The following is a 26,402-nucleotide window of genomic DNA, read 5'->3' as shown; positions in this document are numbered from 1 at the left end:
TTCAAAATGGAAAAAATAATTTATTTTCAAAATTCATGAAAATATCAAGATTTTTCATATACGTATGTAGATGGTATGAAAGTAAAAGACTTTATACAAGAAAGAAATCAGGTTTTGTTTTAAAACAAATGAGAAGTGTTGCAATCAGGTGGGGATGGTCAGCCAGTTGTTAAGTCAAAAGAAAATCACTCATGCACAGAAACATAACACATACGGAAGCACATTCAATCGACTAAACAATGCAGGAGACAATTTTTTGACACCCAAGTTAAAGAGTTATTTCAATTCAATATTTGGAGTAGAGAGAAATCAATTCGCTGCTGGACAGCACCCAAGATCCAAGTCGTCAAAATACTCGTGTCTCAAAGCTTTCTTGGCAGATATTCTATTACTTGGATTATAAATGAATAAATCCTGAAAAAGAAAGAAAAGAGGGTAGCAAGTCAAGTTAAAAAAAAAAAAAAAAAAAAAAAAGAAGTTTTTAAATCTATAGTATGCTTAATTATTGACAGGCATGCTTCAATTTCTTAACTAAATCTATATTTGTTTTCTGAATTTAAAAGGATTGATAATGTCTGAAATACAGTCCTCATCTCCAATTATTTTTACAAAGTTTCATCCAATATAGTTTCGGATCTTTAGATGTACCTTATTAAACTCTGGAATGAAGCACTTTGAACCGAGGATAAGGTGTAGATGCACATTTGTTTGAAAGTAACAGTCCTAACTGTTTTATCAACCAATGTTATACATAAATACTGACCCAATGTATACAAGATCGACAAATTTATCTAAGTTGGAGCAATTTAGCCCAAAAAGTCCCCAGGAGGACGTCAAATCCTGCTGAAAATGAACAAATGGTGCAGTTTTAGGCCTTAACATGTAAGGAAAAAAAAAAAAAAAAAAAAAAAAAAAAGACTAAGTTCATTTAGTCCCAAAAGTACAAGGCCTTAACATTTAAATTGGAGTTTTCCCGGAAAATCTGTTTTACTCAGATCATGTTTAATGTTTGCGCAAAATTTCAACAAATTCCAAGACATAGTTATTGAGAAAAGTGCGGACAGACAAGGGGGAATTTACAGGTTCACCCTCCTTTTGTCGAGAGACCATGAAAAGGAATAAACAAATACCTAGTCAAAGATAGAAAATTAGGTTATAGACCAATAGATTTTCATAGAAAAAAAAAAAAAAAAAAAAACTAACTCTGAGCAAATCAAGTCCAGATTCGTCTAATCGGTCAACAGATTTAGCCAGATTATTTTTTCGCCATTTAGGGAATAGAGTCTTGTAGTCTGGCAATGAGGTCACTCCTGGCCAGCATTCTTCATTAGGGGTGGAAAGGATTCTGAAAAAAAAAAAAAAAGTTATTTTTTTATACAATCATGAAAATTAGAAACCCATTTCATGATTTATGCAAGGTAGCATTTTATGTACTTTATATTAGTGTCACTTATCAATTTTAATGTACAAATAAGCAAATTTGCAGATCATTAATGTCCTTATAAAAGGACAAAATGTAAAATTTAAGCTTTTCTGCGATTCATTTTTTTTTTTTTGAAGTGATTATTTTTATGTAGTAGATATCTTAAACTTGTAAAACAAGGACATCAAATTTATTTCAGTAGCTCAAGGAGCCACCAAATTATGACTGTTCAAAGTTCTATCAAAATAGAAAATTATCCATTTTTCTTCAAGGCTAACTAATGCAGGCTTCAAACAAGTGAAAAACATCCTAACAAATCTAAGCATTTTCTGATAAAGAAAAATCATAATGGAAGCAATAACCAACCCAAACATGGGCATCTTCCTTTTTGTGTGATCCAATATTAAAACCATCATATTGACAAGTATCTTTTCTTTTAGGGGAAACCATTGTATACATCAAAATTTGAATAAAAAGTCACCCAAAATAGTTGTTAGCAAAACAAGATGCAGAGCACTATTCACAGGTTTGATTGGTTGGTCATTTAATGCCGAATCCAGCGATTGTGAAGAACAATGTTCTAATAGAATATATTTGTCCCCCCCCCCCCAAAGTCTGTTTCTATTTAACCCATAGTTGGGACCCTAACAAATACGACCACTCCGGGTTAGCCTAGGAGCAATGGCAATTAAGAGGTGGCTCCATACTCCCCAAAGCCTGCAAGCTGGGCCTCACCAGCTGATATAGTTTAAAGTCACATCCAGGACACTCACGGGTCTGAACGCTTCCCAACTCTTCTAAGCGACCTGCTTTTATCGTGTCTGAGCATGCCTCATTAGCAGGTGTGTTACGAAACCATGCAAGAGCTTTAAAAGATCATGGACACCATCTTGGATCGCTATGATTTTTTTCTTCTCAGCTTGCAGGAGAGACATAAGGACGCTTCCCAGGGAAGTTGATTATTGTTTGTATAGCCACACAAGGCACAAACGCGTGGCCGCTTGCTTCTTTGATATCACAATTGTAACCTAACTTAACCAAAGAGAAATAAAACAATGATAAAGAATTGTACATTTATAAAGAGAAAGTAAATTATAAAAATTTTTGAATGTAGAAAATTTTTTAATCTTGCAAATATAGAAGAATTTCATATTTACTCTATTTTAAAACTATAAACTAAACTTTTATATATTCTTAGCATGGCATTTATCTAACGACAAAAAAAAAAAAAAAAAAAAAAAAAAAAAAAAAAAAAAAAAAAAAAAACAGCACATACTTAAATATTCGGAAGATTTGATCAATCTCTGAGTCACCATGGAACAATGGCCGCTTCATTACCATTTCTGCAAAAATGCACCCAATGCTCCACATATCCAAAGCAGCTGTATACCGTGCTTGCCCAAGAAGAACTTCAGGTGCACGATACCATAAGGTGACAACCTACAAGCATTAAGTATTTAAATTAAAAAAAGCTGAATGCCTATAGTAATTTGTACAATTCACTAAAAGTCAAAGTTTATACATTACATGAAGGCTGCAATAAAAAAAAAAAAAAAAATTGGTTAAATGTTCTTTGATAAAGTTGTTAGGCAACCGACCGCTTCTCTCCGGGGTTAAATACTAAAAAAAATGTTTTGGTGAGTGTACGAGTTAGAAATTAATGTGTGGAAGAGAGGGGGAAAAAAAAAAACCCCGTACTACGTTAACCATTGGGCCATCGCAACATACAGCGTAGATGTGTTTGAATTTATTTAACTATAAAAACCGGCGTGTGCAATAAAAGTTAACTCTGCTGCTTCCATTTGACTTAATTAAGGGCAAACGAATCATGTTAAATGTAAAAATCGAAAAAAACAGAACAAACGTTACATGAAAAATGGCTTAGATAACCACTGGTTCAATATTTAAATTTTGAAAAAAAAAAAATCTCACACGATTCGAACCCAAAACACTTAGATAACGAACCAACGCGCTAACCAACTGAGCTAACGCGACGTACATGAATTTAGTCAGTTTTTCAACTATTTAAAGTAAATCAGGTCATGACGTTATCTGATGCATGCATAGAACTGCACTAAAAAGATCCCTTTCAACAAGTTTGCACTAGGTTAGTTTCAGTTCCTAAATTTTACATCTGTTATGGCCAGTGATTTCATGAACATCTTCAGTGTACATCAGATGACTCCCCTTTTTAAATGAAGCTTGAAACCAGGTAAAAATTTAATTATAATGCTGCATCTTAGACATCTAACAAGGTATAAAAGTTACAATTTGAAGACTTTTAAGAAGGTTGATAATCTGTAATCAAGAGTTTACAAAAGTTTTTGCTTATAAATATTAACTCTTTACATGAAATGCGATTTGCCTATCTTGTTTTATTTGATCCTCTATCCAGACATTTTGTTCTGCAACTGATTGCAGAAAAAAAAAAAAAAAAAGTTAAGATTTATTCTAATACTCAAGTGGAAATAAAATGACAAACTCGTATGGATTAATATTGTTTAGTGTTTATTTCAAAGACCCTGATAATGTTTAAAATGTTTTTTGAATTATAGTAAAAAAAAAGTCATTAAACAAAAATAAACAATGGTCTACAGATTATCTGCAGCATATAATAGATTCGAGATTCACAAGATCCAACTTATTAAATTGGGTTATTTGATCAGAGAATATCTTGAATTTTTTGATTAACTGAAATGGTGTGTGTGTGTGTGTGTGTGTGTGTGTGTGTGTGTGTGTGTGTGTGTGTGTGTGTGTGTATATATATATATATATATATATATATATATATATATATATATCCATCCACAGTATCATTAGGTAGGTTTTTCGTAACAATGTCCATAACATTTTATATTCACTTACCTCGTGTGTGTATGCTCGGCAAGGAATACCAAATGCCCGGGCTAAACCAAAATCTGCCAATTTGATGGTGCCCGATTTGTCAATCAGCAAATTCTGTGGTTTTAGATCACGATGGAGAACTCTGCGTTGGTGGCAGAAATGAATTCCTTGCAATATTTGGTGAAGGTAACTCTACAAACGAGATGGGTTAAACTTAAGTTAATAAGGTTGTAAAAATAGTCAGCACGGTAAAATAAAAAAAAAAAAAAAGTTTGAAAGGGAAGATTGACAGGTTTGCAGTACTTCATATACAAAGTTGAACCGATTATTTAATGTGGGAGGGGAGGGGGGAGGGTTTGATTAAAGGAAGTCAGATTTTGACCAAAGTTAACAGTTTTATACAAACTAACATCACAAGTGCATTGAGAAGATTTATCACCATACACATAAAAATTCTTTTATAAGATGGAATTGCGTTTTTTAGGGGGTACAATTGAACCATGATACTTGACTTTCATACGTTTAACTTTAATTCAAGTGATTTCGTAAATTGACCAGTTGGTTCTTCAATAAAACGGGTGCATTTGAAATAGAGGTTTGTTTAGAACACAATTGGACCATGAGATTGCATTTTAAATTTTAAAAGCCATTTACAAATAATTTTATAACAGTAGATTCTCTACAGTGCAATGTAGACAATGTATTGTAGGTCAAGTCACTGCAGAGAAGCATGCAAAGCTTCTTCAGAGTACACTGAAGTCATTAACTTGATCAAGCAATCAACAGATTTGATTTAAATTAAAAATAAAATGTAATGTTAGATTTTAATGACAAAGTATAGGAAGATGGAACATTTGGTCCTTATTTAATCCTGGACAATATCTGGTCTCTGCTAATCAAAATCTAGAATTTAGTTCATAAAATGGAATGAGTAAAGTTTCTATAAATGGAAACTAATTTCTTAGAAACTCACCTTTACCAGTTTATCATCCATGTATTTTCCATTTGGAATTGTGTCCATGTATTTTTTCAAGTCCATAGACAAAAATTCAAACACCAGATATAATTTAGCTTCTTGCATAAGGACATCTTCAAGACTGGGAAGAAAAAAAAAAAAAAAAAAAAAAAAAAAATTCACTAAAATATTTGTAATACTTATATAATGAGTTATTCAACATTAGTGAGGGCCCAGAAAATTGAAGAACTCAAAGAACACTGCTGTTTATCAACCCTATAAAGTTGGTAATTTTATCTGGCTATTCCATTTATCTTAATGCATGATTAAAATTTTAAAAGCAAGAAACTTACACATTAAGTTGGACAAAGACTTTAAAACATTGAAAGTGTAAATTGACTTTAATAACATGCAAAAATTTAAACTGCAAACAGACATCTCGAGGCGGTCCCTGTAGATCTGGTATTTAATTTACAGTAACCTCTTACGTCTCAGTGGTAATTTGTCTTGTTTGTTTAAAAATTGAATTCCAAAGACTTTCTAGTATTTTTTTTTTTTTTTTTTTTTTTTTTTTTTAAATGTCAAATTGCTGACACTAATAACATTCAGTGATTCTAAACTACCAGAAAAATAAAATCCAGTACAAAAATTTTAGTTGAGAAGGAAAGGCACCAGTGAAAAATATCACTAAAAATCAAATTTATTAATGTCCTGGATATAATAAAGGGGAAAAATTAAATATATCAAAGTAAAATGAAGTTGTATCTAACATAGATGAGGACCCTAAAATACTTAAAATTTTATCAGAATTAGGAATTTAAAGAATCGGTAAAAATATTGGGATCATCCCATCAGTAGTAATGCATGTTTATTTTTACGGAAAAAAAAAAAAAAAAAAAAATTGTTAAAAGTAAAACACTAATCAATTTAGATGATTTTTGGAATATGATATCTCCATTTCGTCAGATATGCACATACAAATTATAAGATTCTAGACAAGGATGAAATCATTTTAAAAGGTTTAGTCTCGTGAAGGAGGGATGCAACAATTCTACATTTTAAGAATTAAAATAACATTTCATATTAATTCAAACTCAGAAAATTTTATGCACTTAGTAATTAAGAATTAGTATTTTAAGTCATGTAAGAAACAAGATTTTACACATTTTGTTCAGCTTTACACAGGCAATACAAGATTGTGACCCATATTAATTCAGAATGCATTAATATTAAGAAAAAGCTGCACCTACTGTTATGTATAGCAGGAGGGTTCACAGAACAGCTACACCTAATAGAAAACTTATTGAGGTGAAGAGACGAGAGAATAATATAATGAATAGTTTTTTAGTATGGAGGGGGAGATACATTATTGAAGAGGGGGACACAACACCTTGGAAGGGGTTTCATATAAAGTTCATTATACAAGATGACAAACATTACCTTGCAGTTGATGACAAATGGAGACAAAAGCTTACATAAGACAAAGACATTTCTTTTCCAGCTGGAGATGAGAATTCGATGCCTGGCAGAATTACTACATTGCCTTGCTTCCCAAAGAAGCTTAGGCTAACTCAATTTGAATTGAACTTTGGCTACTCGTCTCTAACCTAACTTAAGCGTATATATATTGATTCTATATTTCTTTGTCAGAATGCAGCCAAACGTGTCTCGTTTGTATGTGGACACTGCGTATGCTTCCAACATATGTTCTGGCAACACAAATACTCCTTAATTTCGCTTGTCCCATTATACCTGCTCTGACCCAAGTTTTTTAGTTATTTCTACTACAATGGACAACTACATTCCTTCAATCACATCTAAACAGCAATATTCATTTTGACTATCACCAAGTTCCATTCCAGCATTATCCTTTAAATATTTTCGATCCTAATTCATTTCTCTAAATACCGGGATCTGTCCACTTGAATATCCAACACTAACCTGGCAGTCTTTAATTGCAATAGGTTTTGCTCTTTAACGTTTTTGTGAAAAAAGAAAAGTGCTGCTCTCTACAACAGCTGACCAACATTTGTTGGATGATTTTCATATTCTAACAGCATTACTTCATCAGCTATCATCAAGGGCGCATGCACAGGTTATAAAAAAAAGTATATTGCATGCACGACTTGTTAGTAATGAATGTGTGCATGTTAGGCTACTGCCATTAGAGGCAAAATTGGAGTTCAGTTCCAGTAGAAGATAAAAAACAAACAAACGATAATTTGTCTAGGCTATCATTTGAATTTGTTCAAAATCTACTGGTCAGCTTCATCTGCTCAACTCAATCTGCTGATCAAATCTAAGATCAACTTCGATCAGGCAGATCAGTCTCGATATATATCTACTTTTAACTGGAAATCCCAATATTTTTCTCAGTCACTCTGCTGATCACCAAAACAGACATTTTCTTTTCTATCCATTGCTATGAAACCACCTAGAAACTAACAGTTAGGGTACCAACTGTAATTGTATGGATAGAGTTATGTCTCTTTAAAAATAGCCATTTGAAAGTATTTCCACCCCTAACAAAGTATTTCCACCCCTGACAAAGTATTTTAGGGTAAAATTAAATCCAATTAGATCTAACACACTACAATGATCCACAAGAAACTGATAAGACATTGATTTTGTAGGAAAACCATCTTTCTGGCAATTAGTTTCAAGTAAGAAGCTGACTTATTTTTTTTAAATGATAACACTGGTCAACAGCAAATTTGGTGTCTAAGTTTTGTAAGCTGATTTTGGACAATTTTGATGTGCTGAATCCAAAAATAACACTCTTTTTGCTGGGTCAGGTCGACATTTTAAGCTATCGTTAATTTTCTATTTTTTAACTTTTAAATACCCGAGAAAGGTACAACAGAAGTATTAACCATTTACCGTTTAAAGTTCTATTACCTGAACAAATTTAAATTTTTTAGCACTAGCAATACAAAGAAAGCATTTGAATAAACAATGTTTGATTAAATTTTAATTAGGGAGTCTAAATTTTGCGATTATTATGCGATATTTAAAGATATACTTTATTTGGCCCATACGGGAATTCAATGGTAAAACTTGTTATTAAAACACACCACCATATGAAAGCAGACGAGAAGGTAAGTCTTACGTATTGGTTCTGTGTGTTTCAGAGTCAAATTATTTCATTACTGTGCGATTAAAACAGTTCGCAGGACAGATATAATTGTGCCAAATTTTTTTTGATACAGACTTTAAATTTCATGGAGACAACGTACACAAATTTAATTTTTAATTTTTTTCAGGTATACAATGGCGACTCGAAGAATGTGTGTAAATAAGCCAGATGTTTTTTTGCTATGTTTGTGGTGAATACACACTTGCACCAAATCGCAATACTGTCACCATCTTTATCAAGCGCGTTTACTATGCATATTTTGGCATGAAGCTCGGCGATCAAGACAAAAGTTGGGCACCTCACATGGTTTGCAAAAAATGCACAGAGCATATCCGTCAATGGAGCAAAGGCACGCGAAAGTCCATGAACTTTGGCATCTCCATGATTTGGCGAGAGCCTTCAAATCATGCAACCGATTGCTACTTTTGTGCTATCAATGTCATGGGGATTAACAGAAAAAAAAAAAAAAAAAAAAAAAAAAAAAAAAAAAAAAAAAAAATCGCACAACACTGGAGTATCCCAATCTGCCGTCAGCTATACGCCCTACTCCTCATAGTGAAGAAATTCCCGTACCTGTATTTGAAGATACAAGTATTGAAGAAAGCAGCAGTAGCCAGGATGAAACTCAAAGCATTACCACTACCGATGATCATCATGATGCATCCTTTCCCGATGACAATGATGAGCAGCCAAAATTGTTTTCCCAAAACCAACTAAACGATCTTGTTCGCGATTTGAATTTGCCAAAAGACTGCCGAACTTCTTGCATCTCGTTTAAAGAACAAGAACATGTTAAATGGTAAAGTTAAGTTTCTTCCGTACCAGGCACCAGGAATTTTTAAGATATTTTGCTCAAGAAAAAGAATTAGTTTATTGCAATGACATAGTAGAGCTACTGAAACATCTCGGCGTACCTGAATACAAATCAGAGGACTGGCGACTTTATCGACAGCAGCAAAAGGTCTTTGAAATGTGTTACACAATGGAAATCAATTTGCATCTGTGTCATTGGCACATTCGACAACATTAAAAGAACAGCATGAAACAATTTAGTACGTCCTAGAAAAAATTTCTTATGACCAACATAAATGGCTGATTTGCGTTGACTTAAAAATGATCAACTTCTTGCTTGGTCAACAGTCTGGATTTACCAAATACCCATGCGTTTTATGCCTCTGGGATAGTAGGAATCGTACTCAACATTACGTAAAAAAGAATGGCCAGTACGTGAAGAGCTTGCAATTTGTAGAGCAAAAAATCTGATAAACAAGCCTCTAGTTGACAGGGGACGTATTTTATTTCCTCCACTGCACATAATGCTCGGTTTGATGAAGCAATTCACAAAAACCCTGGATAAAGATAGACGGTGTTTTCAGTTTCTGTGTAAAACCTTCCCCAATTTGTCAACTGAAAAATTAAAAGCTGGTATTTTTGATGGTCCTCAAATTAGGCAGCTGATCAAAAACTCCCGCGTTTGAGGAGACCATGAATCCTGTTGAGCAACAAGCGTGGAATTGCTTTGTTCAGGTCGTTATGAATTTCCTAGGCAACACAAAAGCAGAGAACTATAAAGATCTAGTAGAAAACATGTTAGTGGCCTTTAGGAACCTTGGCTGCAATATGAGCATAAAAATGCACTACCTGTAGTCGCACATGGACCGCTTTCCCGAAAATCTTGGCTCTTTAAGCAATGAGAATGGAGAGTGCTTTCACCAGGACTTGAGAGAAATGGAATCACGCTACCAGGGAAGGTGGCACATGGTGATGGCGGACTACTGTTGGAATTTAAAGAGATGTGCAAGCACCAAAACATTCGCGACAATCAAAAAAACGAAAAGACCGTAATAATGCAGACATTAAGTTTTCATTTTTAGTTACATGTACTGTACATGAAGTGTACATGATTCTTTGTTAGAATACAGCAATTTTATCATAAAAACTGACATTTTGCCATTGAAACATCATTAGTAAATCTTGAAAACATTGTTTTAAAAAATATAAGTCGCATAATTTTAAATTCAAATTTACAAAAAAATTTGACCTCCGAGAGCAAAATGGATGTTATTTCTAGATTTAGCATGGCAAAAATATAGTAAATCAGTTAAAAAATATCAGACACCTTTTAAAAAGTTTCTTTTTGTTGACCAGTGTTATCAATAAGAAATGAAATTTCTACGTACATGCAAAATGAACAGCTGATCACCAAAATGTATAAACGTTCTGATCCCTCCATTCCCTTATTAAAAGTTCAGGAAATCAATTTTAATGAAATTGTCAGTATTTATCAAGTCATGATCAGAATGTTTTTAAATCTTAGTGAAAACATTATGTAAGCAAAATATGCCTTTAAAGTTTTAGTTGTAAGTACTAGAAAAGATGAATTTTTGTTTTATGAAAAGGATCATGTTAATCAAAATTTTAAAAATATTTTGGGAATATTATGAACAAAAAAAAAAAAAAAAAAAACCATGCATCCGAAGTTAGTGTTAATGAACTCGATATAATAACTAGAGAATTTCTTGAATTACTATTTAACATTTTTACAAATATACATATACTAGCATTTCAGTCCGGTGTTGCCCGGGTGTTTGGAGGTGTATGTTGAGAAAAAAAAAAAAAAAAAAAAAAAAAAAAAAAATGGGGTAGGAAGGCAGGCTCGAACCTGTACCATAAAGGAGGAAAAGAATGGGGGGGGGGGGTACGTCCACGGTCAAACCAGGAAGGACGTAGGTTTAAATTAAGGCTAGACAATCAAAAAGAGGGGATGACTTTCGAAAATATTGGCAAAAAAAGCGACTCCTCCCTGTAGAAAAGGGCCTAGTTGAGGGTGAAGAAAATGTTTTTAGCCAATTTTTCTGTATTTTTCGTCTGAAGAGCCGAGCTTCAAACGATACTGATCTTGTGAAAATCAGTCCCCTGTTGAAAGTTTTAGGCAGACATGCAAACATAGATACATACATTTATATATTGATAGCTCAAATTTTCGACTCAAACTGATGCCCTATATCTGAATACCCTTTATGTAAAATTTCAAATGTTTAGACCAAAAATTGTCTGAGTAATTTGACAGAGACCATAGAGGTAAAAAAAATTTTAACTTTGGACCCCTATCATGACCCCTTAACATGTGTTTTGGGCTCAAATCAAGTTATTAAGTCAGATCCATTTCCAAGGAACCTATATCTAAAATTTCAATTGTTTATACCCAAAATTGTCAGAGTTTGGTAAATTTCTCAAGAGGTCAAATTGTTGAACTTTGACCCCATAACAGCCAAATTTCTGCCAGAAAACGGATTAAAGATTTTCCCAAATTTCAGTATCCTGTATATCAAATTTTGAGTCTGTAGACTTAAAATTGACAGAGTTATTGCAAAGGGAAGTGTACACAGGCAGACACATTCACTTTTATAGTATATCGATATATATTTGTAAAAATATAATTGCAAAAAGTATTTCATGTGATTTTAATGATAAAATTTTCCAGGTAAATTTTAAGATATTTGCTTTGTATGTATAAAGATGTAATCAGCACAAGAAAATTTCAATGTTGAAAATAAAAATTGTGGTGCTGCGTCAAGAAATGGAATAATTTCTAACAAATTTAGAGTATGGGTAGATAGAACAAAAAAAAAAAACAAAAAAAAAAAAAAAAAAGTAGGTTTAAAACTTTCATTAGTAAATAAGCATTTTTCTTTTAATTTGAATATTTAATCATTAAAAAGAAATGTTTAATGAATAAAATTTAAATAAAGTAACGCAATTGCTGAAAAGCTGCGCGTGAGTGGTTCCTTTCTGGTGCTGCAGGCGAGATGATGCAAAAAAAAAAAAAAAGGCAAAGGAATGATGAATGTGTGAAGGTGGAGTTAAAAATTGATGCAGTATGCAGTTCATATTGAAACAAATTTTTAAATATAAAGTTTTAAATTCTAAGGCAAAACATTGGGAAACAGACTTCAATAATTTAATAGTATTCCTGAATAAAATACTATACCAAGGTAACCAAAACCTGAGAATTTTTTTACTTTTAGACATTAGCATTTTTTTTATTTTTTTTTTTTTTATTACAAAGTTAAACAATATTACAGTTTGCATCATACACACAAAGTGCATTTGGATTTACATTTGAGAGAAGTTTATAACACGATTAATTCTTTTAAGATAATCATGTAATTTTTAGTTTAAAAAGTCTGTTTGGTGCTTCTACACTATCGAGATGAGATTTTGGAAATCATTGAATTTCACATGAAAACGGTATCTACACATTTTGTATTTTTAGGATGGCTATATATATATATATATAAAATTGATACAGTAGGAAACTTTAAAGAAAATAAAATTTTAACAATCGTGTATGCTTTTGTAAGAGACAAGGGAGGCAATTCAGCAGCTGCAAAAAACTTGTATACGTTATTTAATTTTTAGACGGACAGTTATTTTTATATTAACCAATTGTGAAAAAAATCTAATCTTGTTTTGTATTTGTCACATTAAAAATTTAGAGTTACTTCCTTTGTTTATGGTTTTGTTTAATTTTATAAAACAATGGCAATTTTTCACCTGTTAACACGATTAAAGTTTTTTTTCAATAATAATTCAGCAATATTCAGGTAATTTTTACTGCATAATTTGCAAGCTACCATTTTTATTAGATTTGACAAAAAAAAATTCTCCAGCATTTCACAATTAAAACGCCATTCACTCGTAGAAAGGTACTTCTACTCAGCCAAAGTTTTGATACTTACCAAACAATGTTTGCATGTTGTAATTCCTTTAAGAATGAAATTTCACGGATTGCTGTTGACGGAACACCTTCCTCCTCACTTTCCAGGCGAATCTTTTTCAAAGCAACGTGACGGTTAGTCTTCTTATGACGACCCTTATACACAACACCGTAAGTTCCTACAATATTAAAAGGACAAGATTACGTTGGACTATGGCAACAAACTGGAAGTTCAGGACAACCGGAGTCTATGCCAGGATAAGCGGAGAGCACATACAGCGTGTAGAATTCCCAAATGGTCACTCATCTGGCACTAATCAGGTTAAAAGTTGCTTAACTTCGGTGATCTGACTAGAACCAGTATGTCAACGTGATTATGCTATATATAATCACAAACACACGGTGCCTTAAATAAGTTTCCAGACTTTGTGTATGGACACTTATTGATAGTATACACAAAACTATAGTCCCCTTCGAAGTAATCTCCGACTGCAATGCACCAGTCCAACAGCCTCTGGAAGACTCCATGAAAGTCCTCTTATGCAAGCATGTCAACGACCCTTGTCACAGCCTTTCATCTCAATTGTCTCATAACAACAGCCTCTAAGGTTTCTCTTGAACTTAGGGAATAACCAAAAGTCACAGGAAGTAAGGCCTGGACTATAGGGATGGTGAGGAACCATCTTGATGCCAATCTTGGTCAAATAGTCTGCGACAAATATGGAGTTGTGGACCGCATCCTTTGGACAAACTTCGCACAAATCTGCATCTTCAGTTCCTCATAAATAATTTTGTGTAGAGTTCCCACATTGACATTAACTGCACTTATTGTCTGTAGGTACAACTGTCCTTTTTCATGGAATTCTTTATTTGGCCAATCAACTCTGGTAATTTAACTTCCTTACTCCTCTCACATCCCTCAGACTTGCTCGTCTTCCTCGAATCTTATGCCACTCAAAAACTGATGTTCGATTCATGCAAGATCGCTTTAAAGTAATCGGAAGCATTACGTTTCTGTGGCATTTTTGCCAAGTTTAAAACAGAATTTTATTGCATATCATCACATCCAGATTGCATTTTTGAAATTCACCAGCTGTGACAATCAGGATGTACTCCAGTTCCTGCTGTAGCTGTTCATTTGAACCGGAAACCATAAAAATTAGTCAACCATCTCATAAGATTCATAGCAATAACATACTGAATTTGGAAGTCTACAAAAATGTTAAATGCCTGTACAAAAATGTTTGGAAACTTGAAGGCACCTCCAGTTCGTGTGTGTGTGTGTGTGTGTGTGTGTGTGTGTGTGTGTGTGTGTGTGTGTGTGTGTATATAAAGCTAAACGTCTGTGTGTGTGTGGTCACGAATAGGCTCCTATATGGTTGACTATTATAGAAAACTGATCACAATGATAGATGTATCAAGACACAGGAACGGGTGTTTGATCTGGCACACACATTCATTAAAATTGTGGGGTCTGCATACGCGTCTGGTCCACAAAATATGGAAATAAAAAATTGAAAAATTAAAAAACGTTTACAAGTGTTTTTGATATAGATGTACATAATACTTTGATAAGTATGTTTTAACTTAAATAGGGATGGTATAATAAAACTGTGGGGTCTGCGTTTGCGCCTGGCCTCCATAGAATGGAAACAGGCACAAACTTTAATAAAGACTTTTCATATCTATCTGCGTAAGTATACTTTGATAATTATGTTTCAGTTTGAAGAAATATGGTATAAAAAAATTATGGGGTGTTCGTTCGCACCTGACCTCCATAGAATAGAAACATGTCACAAAGTTTAACAAGTTTTTTTTTAATATAGATCCACAGAATATTGGGATAAGTGTTTCAATGTGAACAGGTATGGTATAAATTATCGGGTTTATCTATTTTATTTTTACTTTCATATTTTGCTTTAGTTTTGATACTCCCAAATTCGAAGCTATCTCTTTACAACCCTTCCTTTTCATAACCTCTCATACTTTCATAAATCAGTCCATTTTCTGTAGGTGGTTTTTGAACCCAGTCAACGACGGGTACTTTTGCTAGTATATGTCTCTCAATGGAAGTTAAATCAGATTAATCTTGTGGTTTACAGTTTTATAAAATATTGTTGAGACGAAATATTTTTTATACAAGAACATCCCAGCCAAATAAAATAGCTCAATATACAAGATTAAGCAAAGAATTGTAGGATTTCAAGTTAAATTTTGTTAAGTAAAAATATAGAATTTTTAAAGAAAATTTGTTGTTTGAAACAAGGAATACAAGAAATTCAAAGTTCTTTCCTTAATCCATGGATTTTCAATGCATTTTCAGCAAAATAATCAAATCTTGCTATTTAGCTCATATATTGAAAATCAGAATAAAAAAAAAAAAATGTTTTTAAACGTGGATAAGGACATCAATTTAAGATGATCCAACATAATGGAATTATTCAAAAAAGATATGTATTCCAAGATGCCCGATTCGAATTGTGTCCAGGGAATAGTGATCAAGATTAGTTTTATATTCCATACTGGTTAATTCCAAAATCGAAGGCAAAGTCCAAAATTGTAGAATCCAACGTCCGGAAGAAGCGCCAACTCTCTTAGACAACTTCTGGACACTGAATTCTACAATTTTGTTTGATGGTTACAGGTATGAATTGCGGGGTTAGCATGACGAGTTAAAGTTAAAATATCTCTTTCACCAAATATCCTTTAGAAAACAGGAAAGGAATTTATATAGCTTCACTTCGACTAGGTTAAATAGAAAAGATTAAACTCAAGTTGTGATTATTCAACCACGTTATTTTCAAATTTGATGTTAGCAAACTTGCGTTAAACTCTTCTCAAAAATATGATTTAGTTGCATATTTTTACTTGGATAGAAAGATGATTGAAGAAACATGAAATGTGTAAACAAAACAGTTTTAAACTTTCTAATTTCCAATGCTATTGATATTTAGCTAGTCATTATCACTCGTTTGAATTTGTTTTGAAACACGATGTAAATCAAATCTATGACATCATGCAAAGCTACAATTTGTTATCGCAATATTTTAAGCTCTATTTATATCGAAGCTTAAACGGCAATTGATAAAACCTCAGCCTAAGGATCAGATCATGACATCCGTTTTGTGGAATTTTTTTTATATACATAGGCATAACCACTTGAGTCTCAGAGACCACTCAAGGATAAGGGTTAAGAGTGTACAGTAGTCAATTGGACAGTATAGTAATCATTAGTAATGGAAATTCAGTAAATTTGTTAAGTGGAATGGCTCATCAAGAACTTGTTTATGTTGAACTTGAAGACGGCCATATTGTAAACAGATGGAAAGCAGGAAAACAAAAGCCAATGACAGGCGTGCAGTTCAAAGAAAGAAGCTTTGCTCATGGAATCTATGTTTAGGTTTAGGCACAGATAAAGAGTGTGTGTGTGTGGGGGGGGAATTGATAGCGTTTTCAGCTAGAAAAGTGTTTCTTGTGAAAGTCTGGTGAGGGGGGGGACCATAAATTGAAGCTCAGTCGAGGACTTGCCATGAAAATAACGATAAAGCAGAGAAACTCGCAACATCTGTGAGAAAGAGGTTGCAAGGAAGAGAAAATGGACATCTACGAAGTCTATTTTAAACTGTCAAGGCAGGACAAGTCCTTTCTAGCAGCTCCTGCCCAGATGTGGCAACAGTACTCCATCCTTGGACGTACCTGGCTTTTATATAGATAGAGAATTGTATCAACAGTAAGGATCCCACCATTTTTCCAGCTGGCTTCAAACAGATTTGCTGTACGTGTTCCATTTACGATCAGGAGTAAAGGTCAAGCCCAGAAGCTTGTCAAAACATGAGGCCTCTCAAAGAAGAGCCATTCATTTCAATTGATGGCAGATGGGGATCAGAACGTTGATGTAACGATAGAAGCTTGGTCTTAGATGCATTAAAAGTAACCAGCCACTCTTTCCCCATTGTACAACATGCTCAAGATCAGAAGAGAGAGAACTTGGTTGTTTAGTCTTACATGTGCTACCATAGATGGTAGTGTCATCAGCATAAATGTCTACAAATGATGTAAGGATGTGATTTGGAAGGAAAAGAGTTGGGCCCAGGATGGACCCCTGAGGAACTCCAGCATTAATACTGTGAGCTTCTGATTTCTGCCCATCAACTACTACTCCTATGAGCCTAGCAGAGAGAAATGATTTAATAATTAAGACATTTACAGCTATACCATAGCTAGAGATTTTGTGAAATAAACCTTTATGCCATACTCTATCAAAGGCCTTTGATATGTCAAGAGCAATTGCCCTCGAAAGGTTGCCTCCATCGAGAGAGTCACTAATCCTATAAGATAATTGTAAGCACATCTGCTGTAGATCTAGCAAAACGGAAACCATATTGTGTGTCACTAAGGTTATTTTTGCCGAGATGGTTGATTACTTCTATTTAATAGATTCCAGCAACTTGCTCATGACGCACAGGAGACTTATTGGCCTGTACCTAGGAGGATGAGCGATCAACTGAATTCTTAAATATAGGGCATACTGATGAGATTTTCCAGGGTGTTGGGAAGCAATTCTTAAAACGTTTAGACAGTTTTGTAAGTATGGAATTTATCAATGAAATATTTTTCATTTTTAAAAAGGTTTAGTATTTTTGACTAAATAAAATTTTCAGTGCATTTATTACATAAAAATTGGTGGACGTTATCTATTTATAGAAGATAAGCTTAGGTATAAAAAAAAAAAAAAGTGGTAGTAAGCAGGCAGGCCTGAACCCGTACCGTGAACAAGGAAAGGAACGTGGAAGAAAAAAAAAAAAAAAAAAAAAAAAAAAAATTGTCTTTGCTGTTGCATCAATCGTTAATCCGGAAGTGGCGTAGGTTTAAATTAAGGTTAAATCAAAAAGAGGGAGGATTTTCGAAAATATCGGCAAAAAAGTGACCCCCCCCTCCCTGTTGTAAAGAGCCCAGTTGAGAGTGAAAGAAATGTTTTCAGCCAATTTTTCGATATTTGTCGTCTGAAGGGTCAAGCTTCAAAACAATAACGATCTCATGAAAAATCAGTCATCTTTTTCGAAAGTTTTAGGCAAACAAACATTTAAACAGACAGGTAAGATTGATATAAATAATATCAATCTTTCAATTGAATCATTTTAATCCTTATACAGATTTTATTAGTAATATCTAAATTAGAAACCAGAACAGTTTTTATCCATTACCAAAACTTAAAGCCACTCAAGGAGGATGGATTGTCAGTTAAAAGTCCAGGAATTTAGTGAGGATTGAATAGAATAAATTTGGGATGATTTTTTTTATAATTATTTAAAGACTATCATGCAGCCTGCAGGGAAGCATCATTGGGCATGTTCTAGGAAAGAAACTTTCATAAGTTCCGTTAGATGTTAAGCACGTGGTAGAAAGTTCTTTAAAGTTGTGATAGAAATACAAACTGCACGAGTTATCTGAATTAAAAACAAATGGTAATGCGATAATTCAAATTTATTAAATTTAGTAATTGTCAATTTTCAATTATTTGTCATAACATATTTCAATCATTCTCTTGGAATTTAGAAGTATTTTAGAAATCTGAATGCAAACCTTCGCCAATTTTCTCAATCTTCAAATAATCGTCCATATTTCCAGGCATCTACAGAAAATAGAAATTTAATTTGTGAAAATTTGAAAACTTTCAATTCCATTCAGAATAAGGAAATGTTCTACAGCTAAATTTGTGAATTAAAGTGTAGGTACTTCTGCAGTTTAGAGTCCTGAAATTATGTCACTTAGAAAGCCATTCTTGACTATTGTGCCTTCACTTAAATACTAAAATAAAATTTTAATTCAAAATCCTAAGTAAATATAACATGGTCCGTAAACTGCAGAAGTAGCAAAGTGTAAACGTTATGTAAAAAAAAAAAAAAAAAAAAAAAAAGTTTATCATGGTTAATAGTAAAAATTTTATGTAACCCAATGGAATAGTGAAGCAATTAGCTTCTAAATTTTAGATTAGTTTTCACAGCGATTACAAATTAAATTTATCTTTAATAGGCACGGCCAAAATGGAAGGGTTGGTTGGTTTTACGGCATATCAACCCTTTTCAGGTTATTTAATGCCATATCCAGTGATTTGGAAGAAAAATTTAATATTTTTTTTTAAGTCGGTTTCTATTTAACCCATAGTTGTGACCCTAACAGGTACTACCAGTCCAGGTCAGAGTGGACATGGGAGCAATGGCAAAAGGTGGCTCCACACTCCACAAGCTGGGGCCTCACCATCGGATATAGTTTAAGGTCATATCCAGGACCACTGGAATGAAGAAGCAAGTATTTTTTGACAGTTAAAAAAAAAAAAAAAAAAAAAAAAAAAAAAAAAATCAAGTAATTATCCAATCAATACAAAGTTTTTGCAGATTAAATGAACAATGAACTCTATAACTTTTCATAGTCGATATTTATACCCTTTTTTCCCTACAAAATCCTTATCTTGTGGTTACAAATATGCTTAACATAATCAGCCGAAACTGAAACTATATTGATATTGTGGGGGAGGGGGAGGATTGTAGACAAAACAGCTCCACACGTATCAGATTTCAAGGTGGAAAATCCAAATTTTAAAAAGTTTAATTTTTCAATTGTGCTTTAAAGCATGAAAATCATTAAATGTTAATTATTTTTCAGATTAGCAAAAAAACTTGAAAATAAATTTTATTTTAGTGAACTCTGTATTGCTAATATACCATTAAAAAGGAAATGCTTTGAAGAATAATGAAATTAAAAAAAAAAAAAAAAAAAATGCACATTCTGCTAATATGGTTTCGGCAATTTGTTATGCGATATTGTCTCCCTTATGGTAGACCATAAAGCCTACAGTTTTATCTACAGTTATCTCCCTTTTTGCTGCAACTTGCGCTTCTTGACTTAGTTTAAAGTGGAGGACTTTCATCTACCACACTCATCCAGAAACAATTGGTTTTGATGGCAAGACAGGGTCAAGAAGACTGATACTAGATGCTGAAGTTTTATTCAACACACACGGCGACTAGCATTCCCTAAATGGTAGGCACCGCCAAAAATTGCCGCAAAATCAAGTTGTTTTTTAAAACTAAATTACATTTATTAAAATCCATTATTTCTGAGTAACTTTTTTTTTTCCAGAAAGATAAAACCCTGAATTTTATCATATAGAAAACAGAATAATGTAAAACTTTTTCTACTATTTTTAATTTAATTTTAAATGTTAAATTTTCCCAAAAAGTTAATTGACATTTTTTGTCTTGCACAAAAAACGTATTTAAATATTTAAAAAAAAAAAAGGGTTTTTGAAATAATTTATTTATTGTCTAAGATTTAGGATGATTTTCTAAGAGAATATGCAAAAATATTATAATATAAGTACCTGAATTTCAAATAATTCCACTTATTCATATAGGTAACCAGATATTTCGCATCGACGTAGAGTTCAGATCGACTCTGTTTACGTTTTCGTTTGATAAGAAAACTATGGAAGACCAAACAGGCCAAAAAAAACTTATTTTTCAGTGACGAAAACTTCAATGTATTATTAAGCTGACGCTGGCCAGTACCAGATGGGTGACCATTTGTATGAGTTCGGTTTTTAATGTGTATGTGTGTGGGGGCCAGGCTCCCCAAAATGGGGGGGGGGGGCAATTTAAAGCAGAATAAAAAAAAATTATTTCAGCGCGTTTGGTCCACCGTAGTCGAAAGGCGGCAAACGTTTTCAAACGGGATCGAAAAAAAAATGATGCTATTTTTTACACAAAGGGCACAATATTTATCGAATTTTTTTTTGTATCGATTATTCAAAGCATGCCCTGTTTAATAATGGTCATGCATTATTCGGCTCGCTAAAAAAAAATTGTTAATTTATTTATCAAAAATTTTAAAATGGCTTTTTTCGTATAAATATTAAAAAAAAATTTTTGTTTTGCTTAACTTAAATTAATTATTTTACTTAACATATTCACCGAATTTCACACTTCAAAACTCAAAAGCGGGATAATTAAACACAATCGAAGTTCTGATAGTCAGACGTCAAAATAAGGTATGCAAACAATTTTTTTTTTTTTTTTTTTTAAATCTATAATTCTGTCCGTTACAACAACAATGTTTTGTTCAGTTTCAGATGATTATTTTAAGCATATTTGTTCCCACTTCAAAACAGGGGGGGGGGGGGTTTGTAAGCAAAAAAAAAAAAAAAAATATATATATATATATATATATATATATATAAATATCGTTTATGAAAAATAAGTACACTGTTATAAAGTTCATTCTTCTAACAATCGCTGAAAATTTCGTATTGATCGGATAATTACCTGATTTTTGGTAGATTTTTAAAAAGACGGTCCGTCAAAAAGTACTGACCTGCCCCCCCCCCCCAGTTTTGGCGGTGCCTACTAATGGTAATGCATTTGGTACTGGACAGCCTCATCGTTGCTTACCTTCGAGGGGGGGGGATGTAGGCAACAAATATATATTAGTGGCTTGGAGAGACAACCAAGCAAAATTCATCCCAAAACAAAACTAAAGCTGGTCCGGGGACGGGACATAAAATTTTAACCATAGAATAGTATTATAATCAAAAAGCCTGCAAATTTCCATGTAGTTTCGTCCCATAGAAACGAAAAGATATATACACAATTTGACAATTTATGAGTTCGGAATCTCAGCGACTATTGATCAGAATTTAACAAATGAAGGCTCGTTGGAAAGGTAATGACCTGAATTGTGTAGTAGTGGGCTATTTGACATTTGCTCTTAAGGTCGCACATTTAAGGGATTATTCCAGAGCTTATTTTTGGCACGTTTTACAGCCATTGTCATTCCTAGTTTTGCATATGAATTACAAAATATCTAATATTTCCCCAAAACCCCTGGCCTTGATGGAGGGGAAATTAAAACTTGCTGCCATGGTTCCAAATGATCTGAAATAACAGCAAGGGGAGACTTGATTCCAAATATTTCTCATAGGTTATATCTTCCTCTTGTTTCCATACAAAGTAAATTTCAGTGTATATTGATTGATACTGAAGATATTCATAATCGTACCCTATTTCCAAAAGAGGAGAGATCTAACACGAGAAATATTTGAAATCAAGGTTCCTCTTGCTGTTTAGATCATTTGAAACCATAGCAAGTTTTAATCTCTTCATCAAGGCCAAAGGTTTTGTAGAAAAATATAATCTCGCTTAAAAAAAAAAAAAAAAAAAAAAAAAAAATTAAACCCTTATAAAGTCGATTCTTCATTTAATCAAGACGTTAGTACATGGAAATTTGCAGGACTAAATAAACTTATTTTGGGTTGTAAAGGCGACCGTAGTTTCTTTCAAACTCATTACATTTTAGATTTAATTTCGCTACGCAAAACCTATGAAGCGAGATGAAATTTGAAATTCAAGTACTGGTATTTTTTATACGACTTGCCCCAGTGACCCAGCGTAGTATAAACACTACCAACCTTCCCATATCAAGAACGGCTTTCGAGGTTGTGGGTGCTTAATACGCTGGGGCACGTCGTAAAAATTTATCAAAAAAGTTGCTCCAGAATAATGGATTTTAATAGATTTCAATTCGTTTAGAAATAAAAACAAAACTGTTTTTTCGGTATTATTATACAAACACCGTGACAGCGAATTAGTAAAATCTTTTACGTAGTATTCTGTTACGTTTCGGTGTGCTGAACACGAATCTGAAAACTGGGTTAGGGTTAGGGTTAGGGTACATTTTTTTCTACTAATTCGCTGTTACGGTATTTGTATAAATTTACCGTTTTTTCTTCCATTTTTTTTTTACCGTGGCTAGTCTTGCGAGTTTCTTTAAAAAAAAAAAATCCTCAAATCAATCAGCCATAGATTGTGGCCATCATCGACCACTAAACCCACCACTAATTCTAAATAAGAATTTTAAGTATTAAATAAAAACAAATGTACGTACCCGTGACGAAACCAAAATTTATTCCCAAGATCACGTTAAAAAAAAAAAAAAAAATACTGTTAAAAACCCACCGAATAATGTGTCAGCCTATGTCACGGTAACATTGAGTGAGTTTCTAACGGTATTTTGTCTAGTTTCTTATATTTTTAACTCCTTTTCCCAAACTTACCGTGTCAAAGAGAGTCGGGCGCCATTTTTAACTTTATTACATCGGTAAACACTTTTTTTCAAGCTGAATAAAAATGTTACAACACTAAAAATATCCAATTAGAAAGTAACTTATCTTGCCTTTGATAACATTTATGTGTTATATACTTGATTTGACAACTTTTTCGAATCCGTGTACACAAACCCTTTTATTTTAAGAAAATTTGTGATAAATGGTAATTCGTAGACATTACAACTAATCTAGTAAATGCTCAAGTGTTGAGTTGCCTCCCTTGTCTCGAAAGATTTTTTTTCAAGATGGTGGACGAGACAGTTACTGCATGGAGGTATTTGGTTCTCTCCCACTGCAAGAACTGGGACACCAAGATTCGGAAAGTGGGATTGAGAATTCAGCGCCCCCGGGAAGGATACTTGGATCTGCAGAAAGGTCCTGAGCAACTCCTTCAGCATTCCCTGTTAAGACCGCATCAGGCGATTAGCAATAACGCATCTCCTCAAAAGAAGGCTAAGCCGGGGGGGGGGGTGACCTAGAACTGCACAGTGCACAGGAACAGCATTATACCGCAATCAAGAGGAACCAGGTCATTAAATACTCCTTGGATGATTAAAAATTATCTTTCAAGAAAACAGAATTTAAGCGATTTTTGGAATATGATTCATTCGGTTTGTCGCAGGTACATCAGATTTTGATATATTTTTAATATGGGGGGGGGGGACACGAACTCAAAATATAAAATCGCCAAATACCCAATCAAAGTTATTTTACCCTTATCTACCCACAAAAGACTGGACGTGAAAGGAGGTTTAAGGTGGGTGAAATAATCGACTCGCCACCCACACACAAAAGAACTGGATAGTTGCCGAGATCGGTATTCACGGGGGAGGGATTGGAGAGTCGGCAACAAACCAGTCCCTTCCCCTAAATGAGGTAGGGACGCCTCTAACCTTTCCAGACCAAACAGAACAGATACCCCATTCTGTAACAAAGCCGTGTGGACTATGGAGTTTAATAACTGAAAAATCTATGGGAGGAAGGTATTAATCCGCGCCAGATTTAAATATATATATATATATATATTTTTTTTTTTTTTTACGCCTAATATTTACAAATATTTCCAACAAGACAAATGATAAAGAGTTGCATCCATAACTTGTTAAATTAGTTTATTTATAAAAAAGAAACTTACGAGTTTACCCGACAGACTTTAAGTGTACAGAAAAAATATCGTTTTAAATTAATGAAACGGTTGAGGGTTTTTCATATTTTCCTCGGAAAGAAAAGTCGTTTAACGACTTTTAGATAAAAATTTAAGAATTAAGATTTAAACGGGGGACACTTAAAGTCACAACATTCAGATGTATTTAAACATTGTTTGCAAATGCTTGTGGGTCAATTTTTAAAACCCCAACGGGCAAAATATTTAAATCATTTAGATTCAAAATCGCGAAAGTTTCGGACAATTAGATTTCTAACTAAATTGATTCATCACACAAAGGCAAAATTATTCAAATGCAAAGTTTTTTCTTCACGTTTAATAAAGTCTGAAAGCAATGAATCAGATTTGAATTTGCGTTAACGACTTTTTTCTTATAAAGGAAAAGGAAAAATGAACCTCCAAAAAGATGCGAATTATATTTTCTTCATAGTTTATTTTATTTATTTATTTTTTTTAAATTGGTTAAGTAACTTGTTTGCAGTTTTCCAATTTTATTAAAAATCTTGGAAATGGGAAGAATGAGAGAGAGAAAGAAAAATCGGACTACTGCACTTAATTGATCCGTGCTCAAATAACGTTATTTAAAAAGCCATTCTTAACATAGGGAGGTTTTAACTTATTCTATTTTAACCTTACAAGTCAAAAAAAAAAAAAAAAAAAAAAAAAAAAAAATCGCGCGGATCAGTAAGTGCACTAGCACCGAAAAATCTAATCAAGTTGGATAAAGGATCGATATAAGTAAATAAAATAAGTGGGTTTATTTTATTAGTAAATTTTAGGACGTGACTGTGCTCACTGCTCCAGTGCTCCTGCTCCAGCGTATTATAAACACCAACCTCTTGTTAAGAACGAAGAACGTCTTCCGGAATAAACACCCAACATCGAAAGCCGTTCTTAATAGGGGAGGGGGTATACTACGCTGGGGAAGGTCGTGTAAAAAAAAAAAAAAAAAAAAAAAATTTTTGACAGGAATTTAAAATAAAGTTGCATTTAAATTTAAGAGAATAACTAACTTTTCGTGAAGTTATTAAAAAAATACTAAAAATCATGATCGCGTACTCGAAATCGAACATTTACCGCAAATCTTTTGAAAAACTGGCACTTGACCATAAACACAGGTTAAAAATCAATTCTTGTCACAATTTTTTCATTTAAAAAAGTGCTAATGCACTTTCTGATCCGCGTTATTTTTTAAAATCGTATTTCCATGTTTAAGCAATGTTTTTTTTATTTTTTTATTTTATTCAATTGTAATATAGAATAGGTAGAAAAAAACTCCCCATATTAAGAATGGGCTTTTTTTAAATAACGTTATTATTTCAGCACGGATCAATAGTGCACTAGTACAAAAAAAAAAAAAAAAAATAAATAAATAAAATAAATAAAATAAAATGAATAATAATAAATGAAAATTAAATTTTCATAAAGTGGATGGATGGATTATATAGCTAAGTAGAAGATCGTGTACTTTTTTTTCAGTTATCCCAATTTTCTTTCGGAAAAAGAAAAAATAGTTTTTATAAAAATAAGATAAAAATTCATAAACATTTAATTTTTAATTAATACAAGATATTAATTTAGATCTACAGTTACTTCTCCCTTCTATCAAGTTTTTTTTCCTCCCTACTTTAATAAAAAATACTAAGTTCTTTTCAGAAATATTCAATTTTTGATCTTTTTAGTTTTAAAAAAACTAAAATTGCAATTTTAAAACTAAAAATCGAATCAACCCAATAATCGCCAAAAATGCACGTCTTAAGAAAAACGAATTTGGGATCGAATACGTACACGAAGCAAGACTAGATTTTTCCAAAGGAAACTATTATTCTAGTTAAGCTGTAAAATATTACAAATTATAAACTTACTTTGGTAAATGTTTTTAAAAAAACGTCGACGACGAGATGAAGTGTTCAAATCGGGAAAGAAAAGTTGTGTAGTGAGTTGTTAGCAACAAGAGGTTTTAGCGTTGAAAGTTTATAATTCAAATGGACCAATCAGAA

The 26,402-nt window shown here is 32.9% G+C and overlaps 1 protein-coding gene across 1 annotated transcript; it reads right to left on the bottom strand.

Moving 5' to 3' along the window:
• Positions 1 to 26,402, bottom strand: LOC145239961 (cyclin-dependent kinase 1-like). Its single transcript, XM_080103547.1, has 8 exons — positions 26,268 to 26,402; positions 18,662 to 18,710; positions 13,101 to 13,257; positions 5,241 to 5,364; positions 4,289 to 4,459; positions 2,700 to 2,863; positions 1,204 to 1,345; positions 1 to 414 (listed from the first exon to the last, which is right to left on the bottom strand). Exons 2-8 carry the CDS (start codon positions 18,708 to 18,710, stop codon positions 310 to 312), a joined length of 912 nt encoding a protein of 303 aa, XP_079959673.1. The 5' UTR covers positions 26,268 to 26,402; the 3' UTR covers positions 1 to 309.

The sequence above is a fragment of the Euprymna scolopes genome, chromosome 19, assembly GCF_053919585.1.
Source record: "Euprymna scolopes isolate OS-2025 chromosome 19, ASM5391958v1, whole genome shotgun sequence".
NCBI lineage: Eukaryota > Metazoa > Mollusca > Cephalopoda > Sepiida > Sepiolidae > Euprymna > Euprymna scolopes.
This window is presented reverse-complemented; position numbering and strand designations above follow the sequence as displayed.

Coding starts and splice junctions, on each gene's coding strand:
- LOC145239961 (XM_080103547.1), bottom strand. CDS start 18,710: ATGCCTGGAAATATGGACGATTATTTGAAGATTGAGAAAATTGGCGAA. Junction 5,365..13,100: donor CAACATGCAAACATTGTTTG/GTAAGTATCAAA, acceptor TTTTCTTCCCAG/TCTTGAAGATGTCCTTATGC. Junction 415..1,203: donor CTGGACTTGATTTGCTCAGA/GTTAGTTTTTTT, acceptor TTTCTTTTTCAG/GATTTATTCATTTATAATCC.